General features: G+C 40.4%; 1 protein-coding gene across 4 annotated transcripts in view; it reads right to left on the bottom strand.

Moving 5' to 3' along the window:
- MCTP2 (multiple C2 and transmembrane domain containing 2) overlaps positions 1 to 15,578 on the bottom strand; it is a 254,411-nt gene that overhangs the window by 145,395 nt on the left and 93,438 nt on the right. For 3 of the 4 annotated variants that reach the window (XM_043489630.1, XM_043489631.1, XM_043489629.1), the window contains 4 exons: positions 5,944 to 6,086; positions 5,111 to 5,187; positions 4,484 to 4,595; positions 341 to 376 (listed from right to left, as the gene is read on the bottom strand). In XM_043489630.1, coding sequence (XP_043345565.1) covers positions 341 to 376; positions 4,484 to 4,595; positions 5,111 to 5,187; positions 5,944 to 6,086 — 368 coding nt within the window. The remainder of the gene's footprint in view (positions 1 to 340; positions 377 to 4,483; positions 4,596 to 5,110; positions 5,188 to 5,943; positions 6,087 to 15,578) is intronic. The other variant, XM_043489632.1, reaches the window with a different exon arrangement.

Here is a 15,578-nt window from a genome sequence, read left to right as displayed (position 1 = left end):
TGGAGGCTAATTACTCTACAATATTGTAGTGGTTTTTGCCATACATTGACATGAATCAGCCATGGGTATACATGTGTCCCCCATCTTGAAGTGTAACATTCTAACATGGCCAGCACATATAAAAGTTCACTTCTAAAACAAGCGTAAGTTCTAACATCTGGCTATGCTGTTATTAAATGAAATTTTTAAAAGAGAGTATGTTTCCTTTTTATTCATATCAGCAGTCAGAGGGAATAAAAGTCTTTACATGGAAAGGTTGGACAGTATCAGTCATGTCTACATTTGCCTTTGCTACGAAGATGAACCACACGATGAAAAGAAGGAAAACAGCTATATTTACCTTGCTGGCACTTAACCGCTTCCGATTCGACCAACGCTAAGGATTACGTCCATTGGATGGTGAAAACAGCAAAATAAAAGAGAGAAATGCAGCTGTTAACAACATGATCGTGTTATTATGCTAGTTAGATGGCGCAGACTGCATTCAAGCCACTGACACCCACATTCTGAGGTTAGAGAAAACACACAGAACAAGAAGAGTTAGAAACCTAGGAAAATCACATTTCCATGGTTGTGTTACACCATTTTCTCACAGTATTCAAAAACGAAAAGACAAGGACACGTAACACTACTCAGTCCTTACAAGACACATTTATGTTTTTATTCACCTGAAAACACTATAATTTTACCTCTAAAAGCAAAGTGGAAAGGCAGATTTCTCCTACCTGAAACATTCAGAGTGCATTATGAAAATGTTTAAGAAGTTCATGGACAAAGGCAGTTCATGTTTAAGTTTCTGTAGTCTTAGATACAGGAGAAAAAAATCATTCCATTTCCCTCTGCTGAGTAAATCTCAATATTCAAAATAATAGGAAAAACAATGGGAGTCATTCCTGCACAGTTAAGAAAAACAAGCTAATGCAGCAGTCAGGGAGGGAAGGAAAAAAGTATTCTGGACAGCCGGTAACCTCACCATTGTTCTCTTTTTGATCTTTCATTTGTTGAGCTAAGGCTGCTGAATTTTGTCCATAATTAAAGTTCTCTCCTAACAAAATCCCTCATTACCCCTGTCACCGTCCAGTACTGCAAAGCTCTATTCTGGCTGGTTAACCAGCTAACTGGATAAATTTGGCAGATTATAACTCAATTATGCATCTAATTGAGCAGCTCATAGTAACTATTATGATTAAGGAAAAAAAAAATACCTTTAGGCAAATAACCTGTCCGCTTTGTCAATACACCTCCCCAACAAATTACAAACCAGAAGACAAATCATCTTTGGGGGAAGTCCACTTATATTCCAAGGACCAACACCTAGAAATGTTGGTACAGAAATGTCTTGAAACTATTCTTCAGTAAAAACACTGCCCCTGGAGACACTGTGAGCTCAGCCACTCGGCATGTGACCCAGAGTTATAGACACTCCAACCTGGGTGTTAAAATCAGTTCTTTTTGTATTTTTCCAACATACGGACAAATATTTTCACCCAGAACAAGCACTAAAATTAATCACTATCTTGTAAATACACATGGCTATTTCTAAACAGCTTTTTGAAATATAATTCATTTGATTTTTATATCCCCAAAGACTAAAAAATAGATAAGAAAATTAATGGAAAATGAGTACCACTGTTTGCTCACTATAATACTAACACTACCTTATATCAAGTGTCTGCTCCCTGTTAAGCACTCTTTTTGGTCATCGTGATCTTCACAAACCTATAAAATAGATTTTTTTTAATCCCTATTTCACACATGAGGAACTTGTAGCTGCGAGAGGTTAAGCAATTCTGTGAATCTGACCTGATCACTTAACTTCTCAAAACTAAAAATAGTGGAGCTGGGATTCAAACCCAGGCAGTCTGATGACAGAGCCCATAATTGTAACTATAATCCAATTTTGTCAAGAAAAAGAGACAGAAGGCAGGTTCGTCAGTGCTCCAGCCAGGGTCTTACCTTCTAACTGCACCATGCCCATACACCCTGGCCCTGAGGGTCAATTCACAGACATTTTGCACATTTTAAGGTTTTTATCAGCTTGACACTAAAACAACAAACACTGCCTCAATGACCACCAGTACAGAACTGTGAATTCAAACTGAAATCTCTCCATCAGGTTTTAAATTAAAATGGAAATTTATAAACAAATTATTTCCAAGGAACCCCAGTCTCCCCTGTTAGTTATTCCCATTAAAAAAAAACCCAATATAATACATCTTTAAATACTAACTTAAACCCAAGGAAAAGAACGAGTGTTTTCTGATATCTACTCTATCCAAAGAGCCCCCGATATTCATACTAAATTGAATAGCCACACATGACCCAGGATAAATTATTCCCTGCTCAGCTGTACTCTGAACAAGTATATCAATGGGAAAATTACACTACCAATCAGAACAAATAGAACAGGCATTGTTAATTATTATTATTATACTCCATTTTAGTTATATATTTGCTATTTTTCAGTCACTAAGTCGTGTCCAACCCTTTGCAACCCCATAGACTACATATACATATATAAACACACATACATATAGTAATATATACATGTGTAATGTATATGTACACATGTATATACATGTATGTACATATACATAAAAATACACACACATATAGAAAATATAGTGTGCCCGAGAGTCCCTGCCAAACAAGTAAAGAACAAAGAAAATGAAAAATCATATCAAGTAGGTAATGCATACAACCTGACAAACTCTCAAAAACAGGGGGTGGAGGAGTCAAAGGAAAGAAGGACCAAACTGAGTGAGAAGTGTCTCTCTTTTCACTAAATGCTCTGAATAGACAGGCTTTGAGATGTTTTCCAAAAACAAACTCAAGCAGCATTGAGTATTAATTGCTCTGCAACTTGAAATAAACTTTAACTGAAATGGCTCTCTTTAAAAACTCCAAATTTTGGCAATATTTCAACATATTTTAAGTGCCAGTAGTATTGCTAAATATGATCCGATACACTACAGAAAAATCCACAAGTGGAATAAACAGGCTGCTGTTATGGAGCTCTCTTCATGAGGTCATTATCCAAATTTACAAACCCCATTTAAATATGTAAGAAATTTTCAGAATATACCAGCTGGCAACTGGGCAACCATGTGGCAAACACAATGCTCATCTACACGGCATGTCATTTTAACCGGGCATCCAGCTCATGGAAGCGGTCACCTACTGGATGCACAGACACTGAATTCAATGGCAAAGCCAACAAAACTATGAGAAGCTAAAGGAAATCCCTCCATCATTAGGTTGTATGGAAAAGTATTTTCAACATCAATGTAAAACATTTTAACATCAAAGTATCAGTGCTATTGAGGCCTCAGGTTTTAACCATGCCACTTCTTCATTAATAAATGGAGATCACTTTCCTGAAGTTATCGTCAAGTAAATGCTCATAAGTAAAGAATTCAAATTAAAAATAACAACTGTGCAGTTGACCCTCTGGCAACTGAAAAGTCACTGTGCAGTTTTGTTTTTTTTTTTAACTCCTTTAAACTATCTTCAGTAAGTTCACTAGTAAATCACTCATGATTTTCATCAGGAAAATAAATTACAGCCAACAGCAAAGGTGATGTCAAAATGAAGAATACTCTCCACAGTGACCCCAGTGACTCAATTCAAGAAGTATTACTGGAGGCCTAATTTAAAAACAGGCTTCAGATTTTCATACCAGATTCTATCAAGTTTAAATTTTAACATATCTTAGTCCTTTTTCAAGTAGCTGTTTTTAATTGGCTTTTAAAATACCTTTCAAATAACTTACAATCAAGGATGCTTTCATTCTCATTTTCATTCTTGGAATTGTAACATATAATACCCAAATATAAAATAAGATTATAGTTTGTATTCAGATATTTGCTCCTAAAAACAGAGTGCTGATCACATTGTCACAAAATCTAGTGCTTTTTTCTGATGTTATAGATATCTTTAATAGGTAGTACATTAACTAGAAATTTCCATTTAACAGAACAGAGAATATTAAAATATGTATCTCTTCAGAAGTACTCTCAATAGAAAATGTGGTAGCTAAGAGAAAAAGTTGAGATGGAAATGATGCATTGATCACCTAAATAATGTACATACAGCACAATTATTGAATCCTAGAAATTGCTTTTCATACCTGAATAATGCCTAAGTCATCTAGTAATTAAGAAAACGGTAAATGGAAACAGTAACACTAAGTAAAAGTGATATTTTGGATGATGTATTGCAAGGAAACCATAAGCAGTGTGTATATTTAATAACAGCAATACATTCACATCCCTAGCCAAAACAGAGATCATTCCTTAATGGGTTTTTCTTTCCAGATTTCCAAAAGAAAGGCTGTACATTATCACAGAGAGATAACTTTAAGTCTCTATGCAATTCTTCCCCCTACTCAAATAATGACAAAAATGTCAGTCACCTGGTAACCCAGTCATCAAAGGAAAATTTCAATGGAGAATTTTAAAAAGAACAAAAGGGTCAGACTCACGTGTCTCTTGAAATCACACTGTTTTACTACTAGGTTCAAATTTAATACAATCACTCCCATGTCATCTTCTAAACTGTTTGGATCTTCCAATTTTAAGATATGCTCAGTCGTTCTAGAAGCAAAAGGCAACGAATGACATTAGCATTTATTGGGTTAGTATTTTTTTGTCTTAGAATAAATACATCAGGTTTTTATGATAAAAATCTACCTCTAAATAGGCCTAAGACACAAGTTAAAGAGCACAACAAATTCAGTGAAAATAAACCAATTTTTCAGGGTCAAGAAATGCACTGCCTAATTCAACAGATGGTCAACTGATTCTTCTCCCCTACCGCCCAAGGAAAATGTAAATACTTGCTTTAATTTTAAGGTAAGTAGGTTAATGAACTTGAATATTAACAAAGAGAAGAACAAAATTCACCCCTTTTAAATTATGTTCACACCTTTTAAATTACGTTACGGAAGATTTAATGTCAGACCAATATATATTTGGAAGCTAAAAAGCAAAAGTCATAGAAAATCTCACATTTTAAAGCACTCTTTCATTTATTCAGATTTTTTTCACTTTATTATCTTGAGTTACCTCTAAAATTCACTAATCACAATTAGATGGTAAAATTACAATACCTGTTAAGCTCAAGATCACTCAAAATGACAAATGCAGAACCCATGAAATCAGATGTAGTTAAATCTCGATCATATACCTACAAAGAGAAGGGGGGCCAAAAATGCATTAATATGGTAAACAAATTGAGTATATCACAGTATAGATAAATGCAACAGCCTGGGAATTTTGAGTTCAATCTTCTAGATCTAAAAATAATTTGCACAATATAGTTAAAGAAGAATTTAGCCAAGCTGGTGAAGAGAACAAAATTATTCAAACCTGTCCATTTTGCTTACTATGGCTAAAATAACAGAAAATACTTTTAAGGCAGTATTCATATTCATTAAGACATTTTTGCACAATGAACCACTCTGTAGTTTAAATGGTCTCTCATTAAAATTTAGTATTTTCCACTGTGGGCAACTCTGCCAGTTAAATAGAAATTTGTGAAATTTTCTACAGCAATCCCATCCTGTGCTCAACTCATGCAGTTTTAACCCAGATGTTAGAGCAATTGATGCTTATAACTGGTAGCTTAAAGCTCTATTAAGTATAAAGTTATTCCTAATGAGAAAGGCTTTAGTACTTGTCACCACTACATTGGCAGTAATAATTCTTCCACATTCAGTAAGTTTAAATACAATCAATGGGGATATTATTTTCACTCCGATTGATCTGAGAGTAACATACAGTTTTGAACCAAGGGTATAAAGAATCCCTTCTACACATATTTTTTAACACTTAGGAATTATACAAGAATGAATTTGGGGAAGTTGACTTTTAAGAAGGCAAAGATGGCTGAGAAATGAATATTTGTAATAAAAGAGGAGATCTGAACGTCATCTGGGATTACCTTCACACGCAGCTTTTGATCAAGGCTTTGAATTGGCAATACGACTATCTCGTCCCAAACTGGGTTCAAGTTCTTATATATGACTTTACTTTTGTACAGGGTCTTCCCATTCAGCTTAAACTTCACATAGGGATCACTCGTGCCTTTAACAGAAAAAGAGAGCAGGACCGGTTTAAAAAATACACGTAGAAACCGTGGAATCTCCATTAAGTAAAGATCCTTCCCACACTCCAGACTCAGAGCACATCGCTGAGCACACCCAGAACAAATGTCTCCCTGCATAGAGACTAAGGGTTGAGAGTGGAGAGAAATGAAACAATCTGGGGAAAACGCTGATTCTTCCTTGCCTTTTGTGATAGAATATAAATGGGGTCCTTGAACTTTCTCTGTGTGGTTTCATTGTGGGTATGTCATCACTCTCCTACCCACAAAAAATCCAAGACGTAAAATCCACCGGCACCAGCCACAGACGTCAGGGGTCCTGGAGAGAAGTCGACCCCGCCCAAGGATGGCCGTGAGTCAGAGAGAAGGGAAAGAAACTGTTTTCAAACATTTGGCCAGATGGCTGACTCGAGAGAACCCTGTACTTTAGAATATAATCATAATAAATAAATCAATCTCTGGAACCATCGGCTCAAAAGATGGGGCCAAGGGACTCACACTGGAACGGGGGCCGCAGAGATTAAGCCGACAAAGTTGCCATTCTTCGCCACCCCCCGCACCTGCAGCAAAGCAGAGAACGCTGTTTCCCCCGGCCAGCTGAACGCCCCTCGGCCAGGCCCTCAGCGGGCCCTGGGCTGACACCCTGACCTGCGGCCTCCTCCCGGGGAGCTTTGAAACAGACGCCAAGAGGAATGAATAATGTGCCGCCAGAGCCACTGTGTCCAAAGCAGAAAGAGGGACCGGTGACGGACCCTCCTCCACACTCTTGAGATCAACTGAGAAAAAAAAAAAATGCCCATAAATAGAATACCAGGATTTTGTGCTGTGCATGTGTGTTACACGCGTGCAAGCATACCACCACACTCAGGGCACAGAACACTCCCTAGAACATCCTTGCACACTACCAGTCAATGAATGAGAAGGAAAGGAGGCAAGAATGAATGAATGAATAACCCACGAGGGCAAAAATGAAGGCCAGCTGATCATGCTACAAAGAGAGAGAGAAAAAAAAAACCTCTAATTTTGGGAGGTATGCTGGTATAATTCATTGTGAACCAGACTCTGCATAAGTCTGAGCTCAGAGCCCAACGGTCTGTTTTGTTCACTGACACATTCCAGGTGTCTTGGACAATGCCCAACAGAGGCCTCCACAGATTTACTGTCGTGAGTTCTTGATATTAAAGTCAAGCTGATAGAGTCTAAGAATATTACATCAAAAATTAATTAGGCTACTCTGTCACAAATATTTCCAACTCCTTAATATCCACCATGAATCATTTCAATCATTTCAATCTTTTTTTTTTTTTCCAGTTCTTTCTGAGGTTTCTGCGGGATGGAAAACTCCTGAACATGAATGCAAACCTTATCCCGAAGATTTTAACTGGCAGTCACGTCACTCGAGGGCAAGATAACAAACTGATTAAAAGTCCTAACAGAGGAACCAAGGTCCCCGAGTGTTAACTCAGCCATTCCAGGATGGCAAAGCTACTAACTTTAAAACAAAGAAATCCAATGACAAACAGACACGGATGCATATTCAACTCCCACAGTTTAAGTCTGGCAACAAAGGCACAGAAACCCAGCAGTCTTTATTTTGCTTTTTTAATTTTTCAATTTGTTTTTTAATTGGAGGAAGATGGCTTTACAATGATGTGTTGGTTTCTGCCACACAACTCAAATCAGTCATCACTACACAGAGGAGCCTCCCCACCCTTCAGGTCCTCACAGGGCGCAGAGCTGGCCTATACAATAGCCTCCCCCAGCTATCTTTTACACACCATAGTGTCCATATGTCAGTGCGACTTTCTCAAGAACCCAGCAGTATTTCTTTCAAACCTGGACACATATGCACGCAGTTCTGAGCAGGAGAGCAAAAATGAAGGCATTCCCAGCCATTCAGTGGCCCAGTCACTAGTGAGGGAGTAATCCGGCCCACCTCCCTCCTTTCACAGTAAAAGAGAACACCTCTGGCAAGTCAGATTTTAACAATCATTCTGATATATATATAGATAAAAAAAGGGGGGGAACCTCTAATAAAAAGAGGCCTTTAATTAAATGAAATTGCCACTCAGGGATCAGGCCTTCATGCCTGTCAGCGTGCTCTCAAAATAAACACCTCACAAGCCGGCCTCGGTGGCGTGGCTTTCTCAGCGGCAAAGCACGCTGGGTAATCCCCAGGCATCTTGACAGCTACATAATGTTCAAACTGCTTCACGGGTGAATGGCGGCAGCGCGTGAAAGAAAATATTAATGTCTGGAATTAATAGAAAAAAGAGGACCGGGGTTTACAAAACCAAACAAGGAACCAGGGTGTCGAGTGAGCGCGGAGTTAATTGTTAGGGAAAAACTGAGAAACGCGGGGGTGGGGGCTGGGGGGGCACGCCGTGGTTTTTCTCTCAGCGCCTAAGTGTCAGGCAAGTGACATCTTAACTAGGCCGGTTCTGAAAAGGGGTCGCCGCTCAGGAATGCAAGGCCCAGATGATACAAATGGTGAGATGACACCTGAATGGGTGGACTTTAACCTTCCCCCCACCACAGGACGCTTCGTAAACAATGAGGCCCTCGGGAATAAAGAGGTGCTGTGGAACTTTAGGAGAATGAAACCAGGAGGCCTGAGACGAGGCGTCCACCCCGGGTTACCGCCCGCTCCGCCACGCGGACTTGCCGGGATCACACAGCCTCAGGTTTAGACCATGCGAGCGTTAAGCATCCATGGCCAGGGTCTCCCGCTCCCCTGCCCGCCATGCTGTGGTGGTCTGTGTGTGCTCAGAGAGGGTGATGCCACTTCCTGCTCCTCCAGGCTGCTCCGATTCACGCTCCTGACAACAGCAGGGCAGTCCCTATTTCTGCTCACGACACCCCGATGGGCACGTCTCAGTGGGTTACCATCACTCACTGGTTGCAAACTCAGGTTGCCTCGGACCACAGTCCACTGCTAGGTACCAAGGGGGGCTGCAGGGGGAAATCCAGCCAAAGCCTTTCCTTCTGCACCTGGCGGACAGCAGACATAAGGCATATATATCACCAGGTCTAAGGTAAGTGTCAAAAGAGAACAGAGCTTGGGGGTTGGAGGCTTATTGACAGTGCTAACTGGGGTATCGGTGGAGGCTGAAATAAAGGAGGTGGGAATTGAAACATGGGTGGATCTGGCCACACAGAGAAGGCCCAAGGCCATTTCGGCTGGAGGGATCGGCACTGAAAGGGGAAAGAGACTGGCAATTAAGAAATGCCTGAATTTGTGTGGTGTCCAGCAAGCATTTTAATTCATCCAAAAATTAAGGGAAAAAATGTTAATGAGAAAGTTAAAAAAAATCCAGTTTTGAATCAGAGGCTAAAATGCCTTAAAATCACAAAATAAAAAGTTATGGTTTTGCTCTGTAAGAAATAAAGGGTGGTTTTGTTTTTCTTGTTCTTTTTTTATATAAAAATGTTTAAAAAGTGTAGTACAAAAAAAGTGTAGTACACACACATGATTCTGAAAGGTATGAAACGAAAATTCTCCACCCTCTTAATGTTTCCTCATTCCCATTCCTGTACTGCACCAGTTTCTAGACTGTTTTACAGGAAAAAATACAAGAATTGTTTTTAACTTGAATGTAATCATATTAGATGCACTAATTTCACAATTAAAGTACCTTGAAGCTCTGTTTGTATCAACAATGCAGATTTCTCAGTTTTTTAACTCTTACCAACTGCGTACATTTTCATTGTGTTGTTGTATCTTAATTTACGTAATTAGTTACCAAATAATGAGCATTTATTTCATTGACAATTTTTTTTTTACTAGCACAAACAATACTACAAGCATCTGTGTATGTCTGTCTCAGAGTTCACACATGATATTTTTTTTTTTAAAGGCAGAACAAATGAATGTGTGTCTTTTCTGGTTCTGACAACCACAGTCAAATTATTCTGCCAAAATCTGTCAAAATTTACACTTCCACTAAAAGTATATGTTTTCTATTTTTTTCTTTACATGCTCACCAATATTTGATGTCATAAACCTTTACTTTGAACTAATGGCAGGTAAAAAAAAATAGTATCTTTATTTTTCTCTGTCATTAACATTTTGAGTAAAGTTTAGGATCTTTCATATTTTCATGACCTACATTTGTCTTTCTTTGTCAGGGAAATTCTCACTGATAGCATTTGCCCATTTTTCTATGAGCTCATGGTGTTGTCTTCTGTTTATGGGCTTGAATGAGCCCTTAATTATGGAAAGCAGCCGCTGACTGTAAATCTTGTCATACTTTGTTTAGACTTACATTATTTCTTGCAATAAGTTATTTTCACTTTTTATTTAGGCAAATTTACCAGTTTTATTTATGACATTGTCATTTAACATTCTGCTTAGGAGAAGTTTCCTCACTAAAGGATTTTAAATTAGTTCAGCCATGTTTCTTCCCACCGATTTTTGTAGTTTTTCGTTTTTTACACTTAAGTCTTTGCTCCATCTGGAATTATTTTAGTGCAAGGAGGAAGGAAATTCAGGTTTACTTATAAGCAGGGGAGCAGAATGATCAGAGCCAAGCTTTAGAAATATAAATCTGGCAGCAGCTTATAATTTAGAAGGAAGAACAAAAAGGCAGAAGCAAAGAAACCTGGTAGTTGAGATACTATAGCACCGGGGAATTGAATAGAGAGCTATACCCAGACGCTAAGAAGCAGCAATGCGAGGTTTCACAAAGCATGATTCATGGAACACTCTCGTATTTCACGATGCGCCACAGACTGAAAGGGTCTTGTCATCGGAACCACTGGGAAAAGCTGTTTACTCTTCCCTTACTCGGAACTTCCTCTGTAGAGTAAAACATTAAACTGCGCAGGCCCAAGGAGTGCATTAATGACAAACAAAAGCAATCAATAAAAACAGTCTGGGACGTCCCTGGTGGTCCAGGGGTTAGGAATCCACGTTCCAATGTAGAGGACGTGGGTTTGATTCCTGGTCCAGGAACTAAGACCCCACATGTTGCGGGGCAACTAAGCCTGTGTTCCTTAAGTACTGAGCCTATGCGCCACTCGAGAGAAGCCCGTCCGCAGCAACAAACAGCCCACAAAGGGCAGTGAAAGACCCCTCATGCCACAACCAAGACACAGCACAGCCAAGTTAAAGACACATACATAAATTCAAATGCATAAAAAAAAACAGGGTTCAACTTTTCTACTCTGTATTTCATAAAATCATTTAAATATAGAAAACATTTTACTTGGGCACCTGAACACATAATATTAAACTCCTCCAAATCAAAGTTCTGGAAGGTAGGATGTATGCCCAGAGTTACCTAATATGCATAGTAGTTGAATTAGATGAAGAAGTGAATAAATGAATGAATAAACTTTAAAGTAAGATAGGCATGGTGGATTAAAATCCCAGACCTTCCTTTTAATAACCATATCACCTTAGGCACTGTGATTTCCTTAGGCCTTACTATCTTCACCTGTAGAAGGAAGGAGCTGCCTGAATACTTTGGTCAGGGGGTCCAAAGAGTTTAGTTCCAAGTCAAGAATTATTTACTAAGTCGTTAGGGAACTTGAGATACATATAGATGAATTCACACTGCATAAACAGTATTTGGACACATATCAAAAGCATACATTCAACATTTTTTCTATCCTCTGGCTTCAGAGTAATAAGTGACTATTATTTTATTTATGCACATATGCTTAGACTCTTTTCAATTCATACACTTATTTAGAATTCTCTTCTTGCCAGAAGGTAAAAAAAAAAAAAGTAAATCTGAGCTGTTTTTATAAGGGATCTATAAGTTCTAACTTTCTCTGAAGCTGGCCAAATAAAAAACAGACCTGATTTGCAGAGAACAACCAAGTGATGATTTCTTAACAGCGGCTGCTGCCCTCTAGCAGTTACACTGAGAAATCCAGATTAAACTGTGTCCAACTGCAGCTGTAGTTTTAAATCGGTGCATAGTTGCTTTACAATGTCGTATTAAGTCTCTGCTATAGAGCAAAGTGAATTGTCTATCTTGGGGGTGTGTGTGTGTGTGCGCGCGCTCAGTCACTGCAGTCGTGTCAGACTCTCTGTGACTCTATGGACTTTAGCCCACCAGGCTCCTCTGTCCATGGGATTCTCCAGGCAAGAATACTACAGTAGGTTGCTGGGCCCCCTTGCAGGGGATCTCCCCAACTCAGGGACTGAACCCATGTCTCATGTCTCTTGCATTGGCAGGTGGGTTCTTTACCACTAGCGTCACCTGGGAAGTGCGCGCATGGGTGCATGCGTGCGTGTATCCCTTCTCTTCTGGATTTCAGAGCCCTGAGTAGAGTTCCCTGTACTCTACAGTAGGTTCTTACGAGCAACCTATTTTATACATGAGACCAACAGTGTGTATGTCTCAATCCCCATCTCCCAGTTCATCCTACTGTGCCCCTTCCCCTTGGTATCTATGTTTGTTCTCTACTACGTCTGCATCTCTGTTTCTGCTTTGCAAATAAGACCATCTATACTATTTTTCTAGATTTCACTTACATGCATTAACTGACTTCACTCTGTATGACATTTCAACTGTAGCTTCCTTAACAGGCGCCTCCAGAGACGATAATACGCTTAATGGAAACTCAAAGGCCACTCTTCCTCAGCCCATGGGACAGGAAAAACAACTTTCCCTTAGTAGAGCACGGTCTACTTTTCTTAACAAAGAAGTGGATTCAAGTCTAACAGCCAGGTTCAAGCAGTAGATTCAGGTTCAGGGGAATTCCAAGCCAGGCTGCATCCACTAAAATCGGATGAAGGGAACATACATTCCCAGGATTGTTTTAGCCCCTCCTCCTGCACGTGGTGGCTACATGCTTCTTTTCTTTTGGTACCAACCTCAGAAGAACAGACGCCTCTTGGACCATCTAAGGGCCTTGCTGGCCATGTTTTCCCCCTTGGCACATCCTGGTTAAACTATTCCTGAACTTTTCTCCCAGGGTGATTGATGCTGCTCCTCTTGGGGAGCCCAGCACGTGTAACAGCCCGATAACACCTTGGTCAGGGCTTGTCCACGGCTGGACCCTGTGATGTCATTTACCAGAGTCACCAAATTCCATTTTTTGAAAGACCATCCAGCGGCCAACTTGCAGTGAGATCAAGGATCGTAATTCACAGAACTTGCTTATTTTAACTGTTTACAAAGTTTTACCAAAATGCTATTTTTCACTATAAAGTTCGTATGGAATAAATAATGGGAATTAAGAGAGCTGTGGAAAGCGAGCTCCTCTTGGGGCCTTCAGATTCTCCCCCTCTACCATGGGCCCCCCATCTTCCTTCGGCTGACTCACCGCACCCCAAGACTCCCCTACTTTACCTACTCTCTGCCCCCTCCCCAAGTCTGTTACCTCTAAAGAGACTTCTCTCTTTCTGTCTTTAATCGTCCCTTTTCTGGGATCTGCAGCATAAGCTGGGTCTCTTCTGTTCCTTTTTATAATTTTTCTTGACCTGAGACAAATTAAATATTATTTAGGATGCTGTTTTGGCTTTGTCTTCAGAGTCAATTAACTAATATGACCCAGAGACCTTCAAAAGTTGTTTTTAAATGTTTTCATCCAATAATTTTATACACTTAATCTTATAAACAGATGAATGAAAAACACTGTCAATATACGGACAAATTCGGTAAATGTGCCATTTGGTAAATGGATTACTGAACAGGTTGGCCCTTGTTGAAGTGGTTACTAGGAAGAGGTGCCTGCACTCCGCTTCTTGATCCAGTGTTTCTCGATCAGAAGCATGCAGGGATATAACCTTCTGCTTAAAGACAGCATGCACAGTTGTCCCTGTAACACCAAAAGAGAAGGAACCAGGGTAAAAGATAGAAGAAGGCATGACCACACAGAAAACAGGAGAGAAGGGCCAGTGACCAGGATATATCAATGTGAACAGAACAGAAAGCACAGGGGGACAAAAGGAAGTAAGCCAGAAAGCCAATCAGTGTAGCTGTCTGAAGCCTCTGGTCAAGCCCCCCAGATCTCTGTGTACATCAGCTCTCAGTCTTTCAGAAACCCACGCCGACAAAGCATATTGCAGCTACTGATACCTTAACATTCCTCTTTTTATTAATAGAAATACTTCAGATGTCCCCTGCTCACAATATTGTTTCAGCATAATTTTAAGTCTAATGAATTGAACACCAGCCTTCATGGAAAAGGGATAAATAACACTGCTGAAGTTTAGTATAATAACATTTACAGTCTGAATCCTCCAAAAGCTATGAAATAAACACCATTTATGTTACTGTCTTAGGATGAGGATGGTGAGTGAGTTGTTAGACCCAAGCCTTAGTCCCAGACCCATTTCACTCTAACATTTTTTTTTTTAGTCACTCGGTTGTGTCCGACTCTCTGTGACCCCATGGACAAACCCAGCCAGGCTCCTCTGTCCGTGGACTTCTCCAGGAACGAATACTGGAGTGGGTCACCATTCCCTTCTCAAACCAGGGATCGAACCTAGGTATCCTGCATTGCAGGCAGATTCTTTGTCATCTGAGTCACCAGAGAAGCCCCTACTTAAGTGCAGCCATAGTTAATCCCCAAGCATAACCTCTGAATTCTGACACTCCTTCCATCAAGAAGCAGGGCGCCTGTCCTGCCCCATCACCTGGGCCACCACTTTAACCAACGCAGGGAGGTGAAAGTAACACCGTGTTCCTCGTAAGGCTTCTCACAGTGACCCAGCGGCTGCCCCGTGCACTGGACCTTCACGTCTGGAGTCCTGAGCTGTGACGGGAGAAGGGTGAAGATTCTGAGAGCATCGGGCTGTGAGGAAGCCAGGCCTCGTGTGTGATAACCCTCCTCTTCCAAGCAAACACTTCAGGCCCCCAACCCGCCTGTGAACAGGCCTTTGAGTCCTTGGATGATGAAGTCCCTGCAGTCAAATCATGCCCTAAATCTCACGTTTCCCAGATGAGGTCCCAGACCATGTGCAGCAAAGCCAAACCATCCCTGTGGTGCTTCGTGCAAATCCACACTCCAGAATTCACCAGTTCTGGGCTGCTGAGATTGCAGGTAATTTGTTAAGATGCTGACAGTCTCGGGAATAATGCCCCTCACCATCGGCCATGATGCTCCCCACCTCACATGCAGCATGCTGGAAAAACCCAAAGTGTGATGGCATGATGGAATTAGCTGCCCAGTGCTGTACCTGACATCCAAATTAAACCACAAGGAAAATCACAGACATGTGGAGAGACACCCTCTGTGGACTTCAGCCTCTGTGCAAACCATGCATACACCCTCCAGCAGAACTCACCATAGCAACATCAGAATCCAACAAAGGAAGCAAAAAGAACTACTCAAACATAGCATGCCGTGTGGCACATATTACATCAGTATGGAAATGAAAAAGATCCAACCAGTCCTTAGAGAGAAATCCCATTCAACCAAACAGAAGGCATTGGATATTCAAGTCAATGGTCTTGGATAGGGAGGTGGAAAGGCTGTTTGTTACAAGCAGTGGACACAGGAAGCAGGCCTTT

Source organism: Cervus canadensis, chromosome 17 (genome assembly GCF_019320065.1).
Source record: "Cervus canadensis isolate Bull #8, Minnesota chromosome 17, ASM1932006v1, whole genome shotgun sequence".
Classification (NCBI taxonomy): domain Eukaryota; kingdom Metazoa; phylum Chordata; class Mammalia; order Artiodactyla; family Cervidae; genus Cervus; species Cervus canadensis.
This window is presented reverse-complemented; position numbering and strand designations above follow the sequence as displayed.